The 14,993-nt window shown below is 35.3% G+C and overlaps 2 protein-coding genes across 4 annotated transcripts; both read left to right on the top strand.

Annotated features, from left to right (window-relative positions):
- The first annotated feature begins 31 nt into the window (after window positions 1-31).
- On the top strand, window positions 32-5,805 carry LOC109096266 (VPS33B late endosome and lysosome associated). The gene is made up of 24 exons (XM_042760686.1): window positions 32-173; window positions 461-595; window positions 698-778; window positions 921-982; window positions 1,075-1,124; window positions 1,210-1,277; window positions 1,362-1,407; window positions 1,490-1,584; window positions 1,905-2,009; window positions 2,093-2,183; window positions 2,299-2,376; window positions 2,481-2,554; window positions 2,639-2,725; window positions 2,832-2,922; window positions 3,351-3,425; window positions 3,525-3,589; window positions 3,680-3,734; window positions 3,817-3,863; window positions 4,003-4,135; window positions 4,261-4,334; window positions 4,420-4,521; window positions 4,619-4,694; window positions 4,931-5,053; window positions 5,149-5,805. Exons 2-24 carry the CDS (start codon window positions 500-502, stop codon window positions 5,226-5,228), a joined length of 1,854 nt encoding a protein of 617 aa, XP_042616620.1. The 5' UTR covers window positions 32-173; window positions 461-499; the 3' UTR covers window positions 5,229-5,805.
- A 489-nt stretch (window positions 5,806-6,294) lies between these two features.
- prc1b (protein regulator of cytokinesis 1b) lies at window positions 6,295-14,773 on the top strand. 3 transcript variants are annotated; one of them, XM_042760689.1, is made up of 14 exons: window positions 6,295-6,442; window positions 7,005-7,137; window positions 7,220-7,342; window positions 8,173-8,406; window positions 8,509-8,679; window positions 8,754-8,903; window positions 10,299-10,446; window positions 10,540-10,676; window positions 10,747-10,842; window positions 11,432-11,578; window positions 11,752-11,862; window positions 12,154-12,261; window positions 12,380-12,553; window positions 14,289-14,773. In XM_042760689.1, the coding sequence occupies exons 1-14, from the start codon at window positions 6,432-6,434 to the stop codon at window positions 14,358-14,360; spliced, it is 1,815 nt and encodes a 604-aa protein (XP_042616623.1). In that variant the 5' UTR covers window positions 6,295-6,431; the 3' UTR covers window positions 14,361-14,773. The 3 variants fall into 3 exon arrangements, with proteins under 3 accessions (XP_042616623.1, XP_042616622.1, XP_042616624.1); XM_042760688.1 differs by having other exon boundaries at window positions 12,377-12,553; XM_042760690.1 differs by lacking the exon at window positions 14,289-14,773 and adding an exon at window positions 13,932-14,023 and having other exon boundaries at window positions 12,377-12,553.
- Window positions 14,774-14,993: the final 220 nt, after the last annotated feature.

Raw genomic sequence — 14,993 nt, 5'->3', positions numbered from 1 at the left:
GGTAAATAGCGATATGTGCCTACATGTGTGTGGTTTACTGTAACGTTTCAGCACCGCCAGAGACCACGGAAGGACGCATATGAATCACTGGGTTTGCTGTTCAAAAGAACCGAGTTGCGGAAATGAATCGGACTGTCAGATAGCGAAACCACTTCCGGAAAAAGGTGGACGAGGTATAGGATACGAATTTACTGCTTTTTGTATACATGCTGATTGAATTAATACGGATTACTACATTTATGTTATTATTATGGCTGACTTGCAATGTGGAATCGGACTTTCCGATATGTTGATAAACTGTCTAAATAAAAGACAGTTTGAGCTGCTGAAGGAAAACCAGCTTCAATCACATGAGCACAATTCAGACAGAAGCTGCAGTAATCGAGTGATACTTGTTATTATGCACATGCAGCTTCCACAGATCGGAGTGACAGTAATCTTATAGAGAAATGTGTTACAGGTGTATTCAGCTGTGCAAAGTGTGGTGGGATCTCTCCATATGGCACACACAGAGTGGAAAGATGCCCCTGGGCTGCCTGATTTCTCTCTGCTCAAAAGACTGGCCAGAGACCAGCTCATCTTCCTGCTGGAGCAGGTGACACGACCATCCACTGTTTCTTTAAATTCTCCTCTCTCCAAAAAACTACTTTCCATTTTTGAATGTGTATTTTAAAGCGTCAACATGTGTGTTTTGCAGTTGCCAGGGAAGAAGGATTTATTTATTGATGCAGATTTGATGAGCCCTCTTGATCGAATAGCAAATGTCACAATCCTAAAGGTATGATATCACATATACAGTTTTAGGAGAAAGTATTGGCACACTGTCTTTCTAAATGCTTAGCAATTTCTATCTTCTTCTTGAAATATTATCGGTATGCAAATGTGTATTCTAACAAGTCTACGCCTGATTTTGCGTTTAGCAACATGAAGTCGACAAACTGTACAAAGTTGAGCTGAAGCCAATTGTCAGCAGTTCAGACCAGTAAGTAAAATGATGTTTTTAACGAGCAAAAACAAGTTTTGTTTATATACTTCCTCTCTGAAATATACATATTTTCTCTTTTTTTTTTGCAGGCTGTGCTTCCTGATACGTCCTCGAATACAAACTGTGAAGTGGATTTCAGGTTGACACGGTTTGCTGTTGTGATATAATCTGGGTGGAAAAAGCAGGAGGAAGTATAGATTAATAGTTTGTCCTAATGTTTACAGATTTAGTTAATGCAGACAAAGTGGCTGGAAGATTCAGAAGATATAAGATCATATTTACCCCACAAAAGGTAACGAGTGGTCTGGAAATTATATGAAAATATGCCAAAGTTTTATGATGTTGTCTGATTGTAATGTTATGACGTTCTTTACAGTTTTATGCATGTGAGACGGTTTTGGAAGAGCAGGGTGTCTATGGAGGTAGATTAAGTGTGTTAATGTTTCTCTCTTTGGCACTGTGTCTGCTAATAATACAGACATTAACTATGACGTTTTTTCTTAGATGTTACAACCGATGAGTGGAATTTCTACATTCTTCCTCTGGATGACGACATCCTGAGTTTAGAGCTGCCTGAATTCTTCAGAGATAACTTTCTGGTAATGCTGATTTGATGAATATTACTGATACAGACTCTTCAGTGCCACGTGATTCTTCGGAAATCATTCTAATGTGGTGCATTTCTTCTTATTTTTAATGTTGCTGCTTAATATTTTTTTTTTTTTCAGGGAAAAATTTATAGAAAGCATAACAGTTATTTGAAAAAGAGGTCATTAATCTCTTTACTGAATTTAGATGAATTCAATGCATCCCTGCTAAATAAAAGTATTAACTTCTTTAACTGACCTGGAACTTTGGACTAGTAGTGTAATTTATGAGTAATGATCGATATATGAGTAACTGTTGTTTGATTCATCAGGAGGGAGACCAGCGCTGGGTGACCACTGCAGGAAGTGCTCTACGTCTTTTACAGTCTGTCTATGGTTCCTTCTCAAAGGTGTATGGTATTGGTAGATGTGCCAAGGTGAGGATTTGGGACAAAACCCTTAACCTTGCAGATTGATAGATTTTGGTCTTTCATGTCATACTGTATGTCTGCGCATGTAGATGGTGTATGAATCCTGGAGGGAGCTAATGGAGGACGGGGAACAGAGAACAAGGCAACCTGAATTTGCCAAAGTCTTTCTTGTTGACAGAGGTCAGTTACTTAAAATGAAAATACATTTACATTTAGCTGCACTATTACAGTTTTTGGAAAATTGCCTTTTTCTGTTGTAATAACAACTTGCCGAATTTGTATTTTAATATTTTAGATGTGGACTTTGTTACTCCTCTCTGCTCTCAAGTCGTTTATGAGGGATTGGTAGATGATCTTTTCAGAATAAAATGTGGTAAGTAAGCAATTTTAAAACATGTTCATGTCTGTCTGTATAACAGGTTAATTATGACATTCTCAAGTTCATTTTATTTTTATGTCATTTTGATTTGTTTCTAGGCAGTGTGGAGTTTGGACCTGATGTCACTTCCTCTGACAAGAGCATTAAAGTGATGCTTAACTCTCAAGATAAAGTAGGAGTTATACAGACTTTATTAAATTGACAGTGAATAGTAACTGCTATTTTAAAAAACGACCCTGCTTGTTTAATTCATCAGGTGTTCAGTGAAATAAGGAACGAGCATTTCTCCAATGTGTTTGGCTTTTTAAGTCAGAAGGCCAAAAATCTTCAAACAGCATATGATGTAAGTGCTTGCTGCAGATGGCATGTGTTTCATAGCATGTTAGGATACATTTGAGAATATTCTCAGTGTAACAACAATAATCAAAAAATGTGTGAATTGGTAACAGAAACGGCGTGGGATGGACATCCAGCAGATGAAGGCATTTGTTGCAGATGAACTGAAAGGACTGAAACAGGAACATCGTCTTCTCAGTCTTCGTAAGTAGTGTATACACTATGGTTTGAAAGTTTGAGGTCAGCAAGGATGCATTAAATTGACTGGAAGTGACAGTAATAACACATACAATCTTACAAAAGATTTCTGTTAAAAACAGAAAGCTGTTCTTTTGTACTATGAATTTTTAAAATAAATCCAGACAACTATGATTTTGATAATAAAAATTTTGATAATAGCAGCAAGAAATGTTTTTTGAGCACCAAATCAGCATATTAGTGACCACAAGAGATTTCTTTCAAAAACATGAATAAAATCTCTCCGCACCCACATTTTAGAACAGTAGTGTATGTTAAATGTTTCCTTTGGCATCATAAATAAGCAAATCCTGTTAAGTTAGTGTAGTTGCTTGCAAATAATGAAAAGAGTTTCTTAGGAATAAATAAAAGAACATGCTTCGTTCTTCCACTAGATATTGGTGCAAGTGAATCCATGATGAAGAAGAAAACCAAGCAAGATTTCCAGGAATTGTTGAAGACTGAACACTGTAAGATGTCTTGATAAGTATAAGAGCACACAAATCTGAAATCTAAAATCTACAACATCTCCCTCATTTCTGTATCTCCTCCTTTTTTCCAAATATTAGCATTACTCGAAGGCTTTGAGATCCGTGAATGTATCACCTACATTGAAGAACATATCAACAGACAGGTATGAGAAAACAAAGAATCTTATTGTTATGAGACACTGGTATAATAAAGCTACAGTAATAATCACGCTTGAGGAAACTCTGTCCATCAGGTGTCAATGATTGACAGTCTCAGACTCCTTTGCCTGTTGTCCATCACAGAAAATGGTGAGTCTTGTCTACAAATTCCATAGCTAAGGTTGTTTATTTCAACAGTTTCTGTTAAATATTGCATTTAATTCTCCAACAGGTCTTTTGTCCAAAGACTATAGATCTCTTAAAGCTCAGTACCTTCAGGTATGTTATGATTTGAAAGTTTACATTTATAAACAAGTCATTTACGTAACACTTCATAAAGCCATGGTGTTACTTTGTCTTTAAAATTAGTGTTTAAGTTGACCGTCTTAAACGACTGACGATGTTGTCTCTTGTTCAGAGTTATGGTATAGAGCACCTGCTGACGTTTGCGAACCTGAGGCAGCTGGGTCTGCTGGAAGAACAGCAAGCTGGAGAAACACTGACAGTCATGGAGAGTAAAGTGGGGAAACTTGTCAATGACAAGACTGTAGGTGAGAATGTGGACAAGTGCAACCTCTCATTGGCTCTCTCTCTCTCTCTCTCTCGTATTTATTACATTGAATACAGTGTACACATGCATGCACTGGGTAGATAGTTTCTTATGCTTTCTGTTCAGGGAAGCTGACGGATGCCTTTTCCTCACTGGCTAAGAAGAGCAATTTTCGAGCTCTGAGTAAAAGACTTGCTCTGGTTAGCTAACATACAATATTTAATTACTGTAAAGAACAAAAAACAATAAATATTTACATCATGATCCTCTTATGTACACCTACAGGTACCAAAGTCTGGTGAGGAATATGATCTTCGCGTTCCGCGAGACATGGCTTATGTTTTCAGTGGTGCTTATATTCCTCTGAGCTGCAAACTGATCGAACAGGTTAGCTTTAAAAAAGGCTTTGAATGCTTTGGCTTTTTTTCTTGTTCTTGCTAAACAGCATTTTACAGTGTTTGCTTCTGTCCCGTGCTGTCTGCAGGTGTTGGAGAGAGATGGATGGACAGGTATGGAGGAGGTTACACGCATGCTGAATGGACAGGAATTTGCTGTAACAGGTTTGGACAAAGAATTTGTTTGTATAAAGCTTTATATAATGTTTGTAAGCTATGTAAAGTTATTAAATGGTGGTGTAGTAGTTTAGAATATATTCATTACTGTTTGGAATTTGTAAAAAACATTTTTGTCAGTTTTCTTATGTTCAGAAAAATTGGATTATTATTATCATCATTATTATCATTATTATTAGTAATAATAATGATAATAATTTATCTTTGTCCTGTTTTTGTTTCAGGTGGCAGTAGTAGTTCAGAAGCCAGGAGCAAAACGGATGCTCAAAGGATTGTTCTAGTGATGTTTCTTGGTGGCTGCACCTTCTCTGAGATCTCTGCACTCCGGTTCCTTGGCAAGGAAAGAGGTGAAATATTCTAGAATGTATTTTGTGTTTTTAAAGGTACTTATTATGTAAAACAAATGGAATAAATGGTTAATATAAGATTGTCCATTTGAAAGGTTGCAGATTCATAGTTGTCACTACAGCCATCACTAACAGTTCACGGCTTCTGGAGGCATTACTGGATAACAGTGCTTGAGTCTGAGACGACATTCCACAAGAAGACACTCTATGATCAGTTCCAGGAGAGGGCAAAAAGGACAGAACACGACCGAATTATCCCAGACATCTGTGTCTTACCCAAACAAATGTACTGTTAGAGGGGATGATGATTATTAAAGGGTTAGTTCACCCAAAAAGCAAAATTCTGCCATCATTTACCCACCCTCATGTGTTTCAAATCTGCATGAGTTTCTTTTCCAGAACATAAAAGAAGATATTTTGAAGAATGTTTGTAACCAAACAGCTTTGGTGACCATTGACCTTGTATAGAAAAAAGACTGAAATGTGTCTCAGAATTTTTTCTTTTATGTTTCACAGAAGAAAGAAAGTCATGCATGTCTGGAACGGCATGACGGTGAGTAAATTACGACAGGATTGTGGTTTTCGGGTGAACTGTCTGCGCAGGGGTCCTCTGAATTTATGCGTGCATAATTGGCAAACATGGAATATAAAAAAACTGCACTTTATAAAAATGTTTTGTACTCTCTGTTCAGATCTTGTCATGCATGCAGTAATTGATTCAAAACTGATCAATAAAGCAGTTACTGGTGTCAGGTGTGTGTTTTAGCTCCATTTAACCATTACTGAGTACACACTGAACCCTTTAGCTATGTGTATGTTTTCAAGTCAAAGTTAATTCGTTTATTTTTGAAATGACCAACAATATGACAATAATCACATGACACAAATATGATACACTTTCTTATGAGACGTATTAATGTGATCTATTATCTAACATAAATTTGACCTAGCATGAAAAGCAGCTTCTAAAAAAAAATTAAATAAAAAAATATATGGTTATGGAAATGAAATATAAATAGTTCAATAACCAGAGATATTTCAAGATATGTGTTATAAGACGTCGGAAATAAAGGGTAAAATGGACCATAACAATTACTTATTTGTTACTATATAATATTCATGGAAAAATTCAGGAGTGGTCGTTTAAAAACGTTTCTGAGGTCACGGTGGAAGAATCCGTCTGTTTGTGTGACGCATCTTCTTCACGCATGCGCAGGAAAGCTAGAATCAGCCAATCAGACGAGCGACGCTCTTTCGACGCGTATTTTGAATCAGACAGAAACGGTTACGCGCACGGTCGGAGTGCGAGGACTGTACAGTCACATATTCCTGTATAAAACACAAATAAACAAGCGAAAAGCCTTGTCTTGGGGCGAAGATGAGGAAGAGGTGAGTATGTTTGCGGATATGTTTTAATATGGGGGTGTTTATCTACGGATGCTGAGGCAGATTTAAACGTGTGTCATCTGATCAAAATGCAGTTTGAGCTGCAGCTTGTTTTGAAGATGAGATTTGGCATTACAGTCTATATTAATCCACACACGCGATCATTAACTTAACTTACATGTCATTTAACTGTCTGAGATTCATTCAGTTACTGCTGTTGACAGATAGCAGGTGTTTTCAGCTCATTTTAACTCCAGCTCTTGTGGGTGGGTAACGTTAACGTACTCATATAATGTCATCATGGCAAACATGACTCAGTGGAGCAGTAAGTTAGTTAACATGCTTTCACTGAATGAATACATGACAATGTGTGAAAACGTTTCATCGCATTTCTAAACAATCGAATATACATAACGATATATTTATGTAACGTTAGATAATGCAGTGACTTCTGTTAATGTTATTAATGAACCTACTCTCTGCTGGATATCTTTAAGTACATATCTTTCAACGAAGAGATGTTTATCAGCAATGTATTTTCTGTTCTTTCTCTCAATGGTTTTAGTGAGGTGATTGCTGCAGAATCAGTGGCATGTCTGAATAAAGCGCTCTGCCATCTGAAAGACATCTGGGAGGAAATTGGCATCCCTGAGGACCAGCGATTAGAGAGAACAAATGTGGTTAAGAATCATGTCAAAGTGAGTAACTTACTCGAGCGGCATCTGCTGAATCCTGTGAAAGAGTGTTTTCAGTGGTAACCTAACAAAACGTGTACTTTAGAGTCTTCTGGACATGATGATCGTGGAGGAAGAGAGTCTGCGGAAACGTCTGATGACAAGTATTGAGAAATGTCAAAAAGAGTTGAGGAACTTGTGCTTGGAACTGCAGCTTCCCCCATTTCAGGTATTTACTCTGGATACATGCTTTAGATGCCACCATGGTAACCAGAAAAAAAATAATGTTTTGAATAAAGTTTGGAACTGAGATTTTTTTTCTTTATCTCATACGCTCACCAAGGCTGTATTTATTTTTTTTTAATCAAAAATACTGTAAAAACTGATATACAGCACACTACAGTGCACTATATGTTGAAAACAGTTGTTAAACTTAATATTTGTGTGGAAACGCATAATTGTTTTTCAGGATTCTTTGATATATGGAAAAGTAAAAAACAAAACCAAAAAACTTTTATTTTTAATTGATCACTTTTGATCTTATCACATCCTTGCTGAATAAATGTATTAATCTCTTTAAAAATCGAACTTTCCCTGAACTTTTGAACATTACCATATCACGGGATACCACAGAAATATTAAGCAGCACAACTGTTTTCAACATTGATAATAACAGAAATGGTTCTTGAGCACCAAATCAGTGTCTCAGAATGATTTCTGAAGGATCATGTTATACTGAAGACTGCAGTAATTGCTTCAGAAAATTAAGCTTTGTCATCACAGGAAAAAAAATTATTACATTTTAAAATGAAAAAAAAAGGGTTATTTTAAATTATATTATTTCACAATATAACTTTTTACTATTATATGATGACTATTATAATTACTGTTATTACCGATCAAATAAATGCAGCCTTGGTGAGCATTAATAATTCCAAACTTTTGACCAGTAGAAAATGTTTTTATAGCTAAATTATACACTAAAAGCCACATAACTCCAATTTTGTCACAGAATGAAGAAAGGTTTTTTTTTGTGGTTCTGGTTCATAATCATTTTAGGAGGACAAAAGTAGCACAATGCTGCAGCAGGAAAAAGACCTCCGGATGCACGTTGAAGTGATGTTAAAGGAGAAAAATCAGAGAATACAAGCGCTCAAAGCCTTAACCGAGCAGGATCAGGATCTCTGTGACCTGCTCTGCTTCCAGCCGTTTTCTATCTCTGCTGATTCTGTTCCTTCCCTGGAACAGCTGGAGAAATTCCGTCAACACATCTCCTCTCTCACTGCTGAGAAAGTATGACATTAAGTCTTGGATTTAAATACTACACTCTTATAAATGTCTCAGCAATTGAAGTATTGTATTCAGTTTGATTAACGTTTTTTTATATATGTTTAAGAACGAAGACACAACGAATTTGTCACATTGAAGAAGCAAATAATACTTTGCATGGATGATCTGGATCAATTGCCTGAGACTAGTTTTGAAAAGGATGTCGTTTGTGAAGATGAAGAGAGTTTTTGCTTGTCTAAAGAAAACATTGATTCACTCAAAGTCCTCCTTCACCAGGTACAACATAAGCTCAATCTGACATACTCTAAACATTGTAAACAATTATATTACTCAGTATTTAAACATTTCAGTTGGAGTGCAGAAAGGCAGAGAATGAACGTGTCTGTGGCTCTTATCGGGAGAAGATCCATGAACTATGGGAACGGTTGCAGATTCCACAGGAAGAGCGTGATGCAATTTGTGAACACATGACCCTGTCAAAGAAACGAAATATGCAAGCTGTTAGTAACCTTTTGACTTTTTGCTTCTATGAAAAACAAATTTAACACATTTTTTTTTCCTTACCTTAATTATAAAACATTGCATAAATTACAGGGTTCCCGCAGGATCTTAAGTATTAAATTTTACATGAAAGTCTTAATTATGATTTCGTCAGGTCTTAAATTTGGGGACAGAAAGACCAGAATTGAGATATGGCTTAATGTGACGATTAAACTGCAAAACGCTATGATTTCATATAATAAACACGAGCACTGCACATTTCAGCATCCAGTGCTGCCCTGCATTGTGTTCTGCTGTTACCAGGGAAACACTTATATTTCTGCCGTTCCGAAAGCACCTCCTGCTGGCAGAAAATCAATTTGCATTTTCAATAAGCCTGTTTTATTAGAGAAGGGTATTCCTGCAATATGGAGGTAGCAGTTTCAGGACCGCATTTCTAGGACCCCATAGGTTTTTCAAAATTATTTTATTATTAAAAAAAAAACATAAAAAAAAAAAAATATATATATGTAAAAAAATTGCGGTACAATTTAGTGTGTTTATTAGTACAATAATAAATGTAAAATAATTTGAATACAAATACTATTTCACAACATCAAGCAGCACAGTGAACTGTTTTGCACAGCTAAATAGGCTAAATGGAGATTGCTGACATCACCTCACACACTCAAGTTCACACCAACTCTTACATTAAAAATAAGATGGAAAGATAAAAAATGAATAGTTTCCATGTATCTAGTCTTTGCATCTGTTTGTTTGAGGTTTGAATCAGGTCTCTGTTGGGAATAGAATTTGCTAGATGGCGCTGTCATGGAAAAAAAATAGGGTCCTAGTAGAAATGCGGTCCTAACTGTGGTCCTGAAACTTCAGCCTCCGGTATTGCAGCAACACTGTATTGGGGTTGTTTTTGTTCAGACCAATGTGAAAATCGACCCATGTTTTTACCCTGCAAACACACAGAGCTGTAAATGTGAACTGGTGGATCGATAAGAAGATAATGTATTTATATGTTATTTAATTAATATAAAAATTTATTGATAATAATAAAATTAATATAATAATGAATACTTTTGACTCATCCATTTTATTAAAAATGGTTTAAATGCTGAAATGTGAAGTGTAGCATTTTATAAAACTTTTAGTTTTTGTGAAAACTTGTATCTGAAGTAAATCATGCTTTTTATATTCATTTTACACTTTAATATGTTACTATAGACATTGCCCTACCCCGCTCATATGGTTTTAATTTTATTTATGCAGGTCTTTACAAAGGTCTTAAAAAGTCTTAAATTTGAGCTTACCAATCCTGCAGAAACCCTGAATTAAGGCTTCTAAATGGCTAACTATTGTATTGAACACAGATATAAAAAAAAAATGTTGTCCTCTTCTGTTAGTTACAAGCTGAGGTCGGACGTCTTGAAGAACTGAAGCTTAAAAATATTCAAAATGTTACTGAGGCCATTCGGAATGAGATTGCCGTGTTCTGGGATAAGTGCTTTTATAGCTCTGACCAGCGGCAAGCTTTTGTGCCCTTTTATGATGGTGAGTAGTAATTTCTATATTGCATTGTTGACTTCAAAATCTGCCTGTATTTTGTAATAAAATAAAGATTTAAAGGTTGCTTTTTTTTCTTAGATGATTTCAGCGAGGAACTCCTAAGCTTACATGATGCAGAAATAGTGCGGCTTAAACAGTACTATGAGGATCATAAAGATCTTTTTGAAGGTGTTCACAAATGGGAAGAAAGCTGGAGAGTTTTCTTAGAGCTTGAAGTAAGTTGAACTAACTGAAAATATTCATCATATGCTTTTGCATCACCTAACTCTGTACATTTTGTGGTAGGAAAAGGCCAAAGATCCGTCCAGATTCACCAACAGAGGAGGAAACCTTCTAAAGGAGGAGAAACAGCGGGCTGATCTGGTCAAAAGTCTCCCCAAGGTAATTATGACGTGTGTGTGTGTGTATATGTATATATATGTATATATGTATGTATATATATATTGGTCAGTAAGATATATATATTTTTTTACACTAAATTAATACTTTAATTCAGCAAGGATGGGTTGAATTGAAGGCTTTTACATTCAAAGATTTCTAATCCAAATAAATGTTCTTCTTTTGCACTTTCTAATCATTAAAGAATCTTGAAAAAAAGGAATCATGGTTTCTACAAAAATATTAAGCAGCACAACTGTTTTCAACATTGATAAAAGAAATGTTTCTTGAGCACCAAATGAACATATTAGAATGATTTCTGAAGGATCATGTGACAGTGACGCTGAAGACTGGAGTAATAATGCTGAAAATTCAGCTTTACATCAGAGGATTAAGTTACATTTTAAAATGTATCAAAATGGAAAACTGTTAATTGTAATAATATCTCACAATATCTCACTGTTTTACTTTATTTTTGATCAAATAACTGCAACTTTGCTGAGCATAAGAGACTTTATAAACCTTGCCAATCCAAAACTTTTAAATGGTAATATGCTATAAGCTTAGTAGTAATTGAGTCTCTCTCATTTAGCTTGAGAAGAAGCTGAAGGCTGAGATTGAACAGTGGGAGCATGAACAGAACAGAGAGTTTCAGGTGAATGGTCAAAAGTTCATGCAGTTTGTTACTGATCAATGGGAGTCGTACCGGCTGGAGAAGGAGCGGGAAAAACAGGAGCGGGTATGTATGTATTTCACTTTACTGGGCATCAATATACATGTATTCTAGAGCTGTGAATTAACCCAAGAGTAGTTTGTATTCACGAATTATGCATTATTAGAGAATGACCAGTTGAAAACCATGAGAAAGATTTAACATTGATAGATTTTAATCATACAAGAACTTTCTTTCAGCAACTAAAGAAGAGCAAACAGACAGAGGTGGACATGGTCTATGGTACTGTGATCCGGACACCAACTAAACGAAGATTTCTGGGAAGCACAACACCTTGTAAAGCTCGAAAGGCAAGTACAAAAGGATTTTATTAATTTATTTCCTGACGAAGACTGCAGACATAAAATGGAGACAACGTGGAACCCTTTTACATGTAATGGGTCTAATTTGTTAGTGAAAACAAGTGTATCAGTAGAAAACATGCAAGGAAGGACTTGATCTATTTAATGTTTTATCCATTGGGAATTGACTGGGTTGTGAAAAGTTCATGTTGACTTTATTCTCATTACATACCTTGATGCACAATATATTATTAATGAATGCATGGCTGTTGCAGTATTAACTCTTTGGCTTTTCCTCAGCTAAACGGTACCTCCAGTACTGGCACTTCTAACAGCACTATCCGATCTGTCTTTGGTGGTACTGTCTGCCATTCTCCTCTATCACGCCCTCCGATTTCAGCTTGCAAGGTCAGGGCACAGCCATCACAAAACTATTGTACTCAAGCTTAACTAATTTGCTCAATCCTTTACTGATTAACTAAGTTAATGTTTTACATCTTCCCTTACGTGTCTTCTTTCAAAGCAGGCTAATGTGAGGACTCCAGGCCACGGCAAACCTCCTCATCAAGGTTTGCTAGAACGCAATAAGGAGAATATCTGTCATCTAACTGGTGGCGTGGCTGGGATGACAAAGGTACCAGCTAGTCCACAGCGTAACTTCAGCATTAACTCTGTCGCAAGCACCTATTCAGAATTTCAGGTAAACTCTTCATCTTCTCCATCAGTAACTCACAGTCTGGACAAAGAGAGCAAGAGCTTGAATTGAATTGTGTTTCAAACGAATAGCTCGCCCAAAAATAAAAATTTGCAGAAAATTTACTCACCCCTCTCAGGTCATCCAAGATGTATATGGCTTTGTTTCTTAATCAGAACAGATTTGGGAAACCATTTGCATTACATTATTTCTTCACCAGTGGATCCACTGCAGTGAATGGGTGCCGTCAGAATGAGAGACCAAAGAGCTGATAAAAACACAATAATCCACAATTAATCCACGTAATCAATTAACATCTAACATGAAAAAGATGTGTGTAATAAACAAATCCATCATTAAGACTTGAAACTGTTGCTAAAATACAAGTCCTTTATCCATAATATTGGTTTCTCCAGTTAAAAAGTGGTCTCATCTGAATCAGGAGAGAAATATGCACCCTTTTCAAGAGACAAAAGTTCTAAACAAAATGTATCTGTGGATTTTGATGTGAGAGGACAACAGGGGATGGACTTGAGGAAGCGTTATTATGGATTATGGACTTATATTTTGGCCAGAAGTGACAGTTTAAAGTTAAAATGTGTAAATGGATTTGTTCTTTACAACCATGCAGCTTTTCACTTCACAAGACATTAATAGATGGTCTCGAGTGGATTATTGTGATGTTTTTATCAGCTGTTTGAACTCTCATTCTGACGGCACCCATTCACTGCAGAGGATCCATTGATGAGCAAGTGATGTAATGCTAAATTTCCCAAATCTGTTCCCACAAAGAAACAAACTCAGCCACATCTTGAATGGCCTGAGGGTGAATGAATTTTCAGCTAATTTAAATTTTTTGAGTAAACTATTCCTTTAAGAATATGAGCATATAAATGTCTATTTAAAAATTGGTGATACTGGCATCATTTTATGCTAATAATAATAAAAAATAAATAAATAAATAAACTTGTTTCTAAAGGAAGTTGTCAAGCTTGAATCTATATAATCAAGGTGTGTTAGAGATTTATTTCCAAATAGCCTAAAGTTTGCCTATTTAACAGTATGGTTAAACACCCTAACTAACACTGTTTTAACCGTTTATGTTGTACTGTATAATAAAACTAACACTTTTATAGATTTTACTAAACACTTTTATAAAGTATGTAGGAATAATGCATTGGGGTCATCAAGACTGGCAGGGTCCTGTATTTATTTAGAAGAAATTATTGGCTGACTGTACATTGTTACATGAATACTAAACAAATAATATCTAAAATATTTACATTCTCACTTTGAACATTGATTTTTATAATGTTAAAAAAAACAAATGAAGTTTTAATTCACCTCTGAAGGCATTTGTGGTGCATGTATTATATCTGATTAGTTGCTGTTTTACATCCTCTTGGCCTCTCTTTGAACTGGACTGCTTTTTACCCCCTAATTCACACTTCTAACCAAGACCATCTCTATTTATTTATAATTCAGGTAATGCCTGACTACCAACATCTGTCAGTCTTTGTCCTGCTACAGAAAATTGTAGTGTAATTAATTAATAAAAAAAATTATAAAATTATATATATTATATTGTAATTTAATAATAATAAAAAAAAATGTAATTTCTTAGATTGTATTCCAGGCTGTAAATATATCCAGTGTATATTATGTAAAACCTAATTTTTCTATGTTAAGAAACATATTTACAGGTCAAAATGTCTCTTAATCTGTCATTTTCTTGTCACAGCGAGACCTCTCCAAGTCATCTAAATCAAAACATGCACCTGAAATCCTGAACTCAACCATCATTCAGCTTTAACTCTACTGCATGCAACACTTTGTGCTATTAGGACTGGAATCTTTAGATGGTGGCTTATGGGCTCTTGTTCTTTATAGCTATAGCTATGCATTTTTATATGTAAATAAAGGTAATATATATTTAAATGTCTCTACTACATGTATGTTCACTTTAACTCTAGGAAAGCACTGCAGATTCAATGTTTGTAATGTAACAAATGCATGTGCATTGTAATGTTACAACTGTTCAGCTGTCCCTAACAAATTAAGACTTTTAAAAAAATTAAATACTAGTTATTTCTCAGTATTGGTAATTTTCTCGAAATCACAGTGTATTTTATGGTATGATTTTGAATGTTTTGCACAATGTAAAATACTTTATTTCATTCTTTGAAGTATTGCACAATTCACTACATAAAAGTTCACTTTTGAACATTCTGTGAGTCCTGTCATTATTTCAGTCAAACTATTTCTTCTATCACTAATATCTAAGATTCTTGAGTCTTGAATTCTGTTTTATTCCAAAAACAGTTGCTGTTTTATTTATGTATTTAAGCAGTTGTTATATTCCTCAAGCATGTAAATTCACATCCAGTTGTTGCTTTTACTTTGCAATTTGTTAGCAAGTTACATTACAAACTGCATATTTAAATAA

Source organism: Cyprinus carpio, chromosome A7 (assembly GCF_018340385.1).
Source record: "Cyprinus carpio isolate SPL01 chromosome A7, ASM1834038v1, whole genome shotgun sequence".
NCBI lineage: Eukaryota > Metazoa > Chordata > Actinopteri > Cypriniformes > Cyprinidae > Cyprinus > Cyprinus carpio.
The sequence above is the reverse complement of the archived record's forward strand: the minus strand, read 5'-3'. Positions and strand labels throughout refer to the sequence as shown.

What these genes read in the sequence shown, in the direction of transcription:
- LOC109096266 (XM_042760686.1), top strand. Translation starts at nt 500, where the DNA reads ATGGCACACACAGAGTGGAAAGATGCCCCTGGGCTGCCTGATTTCTCT. An exon ending in GTTGTCCATCACAGAAAATG is followed by an intron (nt 3,735 to 3,816) that starts GTGAGTCTTGTC and finishes ATTCTCCAACAG; the next exon opens with GTCTTTTGTCCAAAGACTAT. An exon ending in TGAGTAAAAGACTTGCTCTG is followed by an intron (nt 4,335 to 4,419) that starts GTTAGCTAACAT and finishes GTACACCTACAG; the next exon opens with GTACCAAAGTCTGGTGAGGA.
- prc1b (XM_042760688.1), top strand. An exon ending in TGGTTAAGAATCATGTCAAA is followed by an intron (nt 7,138 to 7,219) that starts GTGAGTAACTTA and finishes CGTGTACTTTAG; the next exon opens with AGTCTTCTGGACATGATGAT. An exon ending in CACCTTGTAAAGCTCGAAAG is followed by an intron (nt 11,863 to 12,153) that starts GCAAGTACAAAA and finishes GCTTTTCCTCAG; the next exon opens with CTAAACGGTACCTCCAGTAC.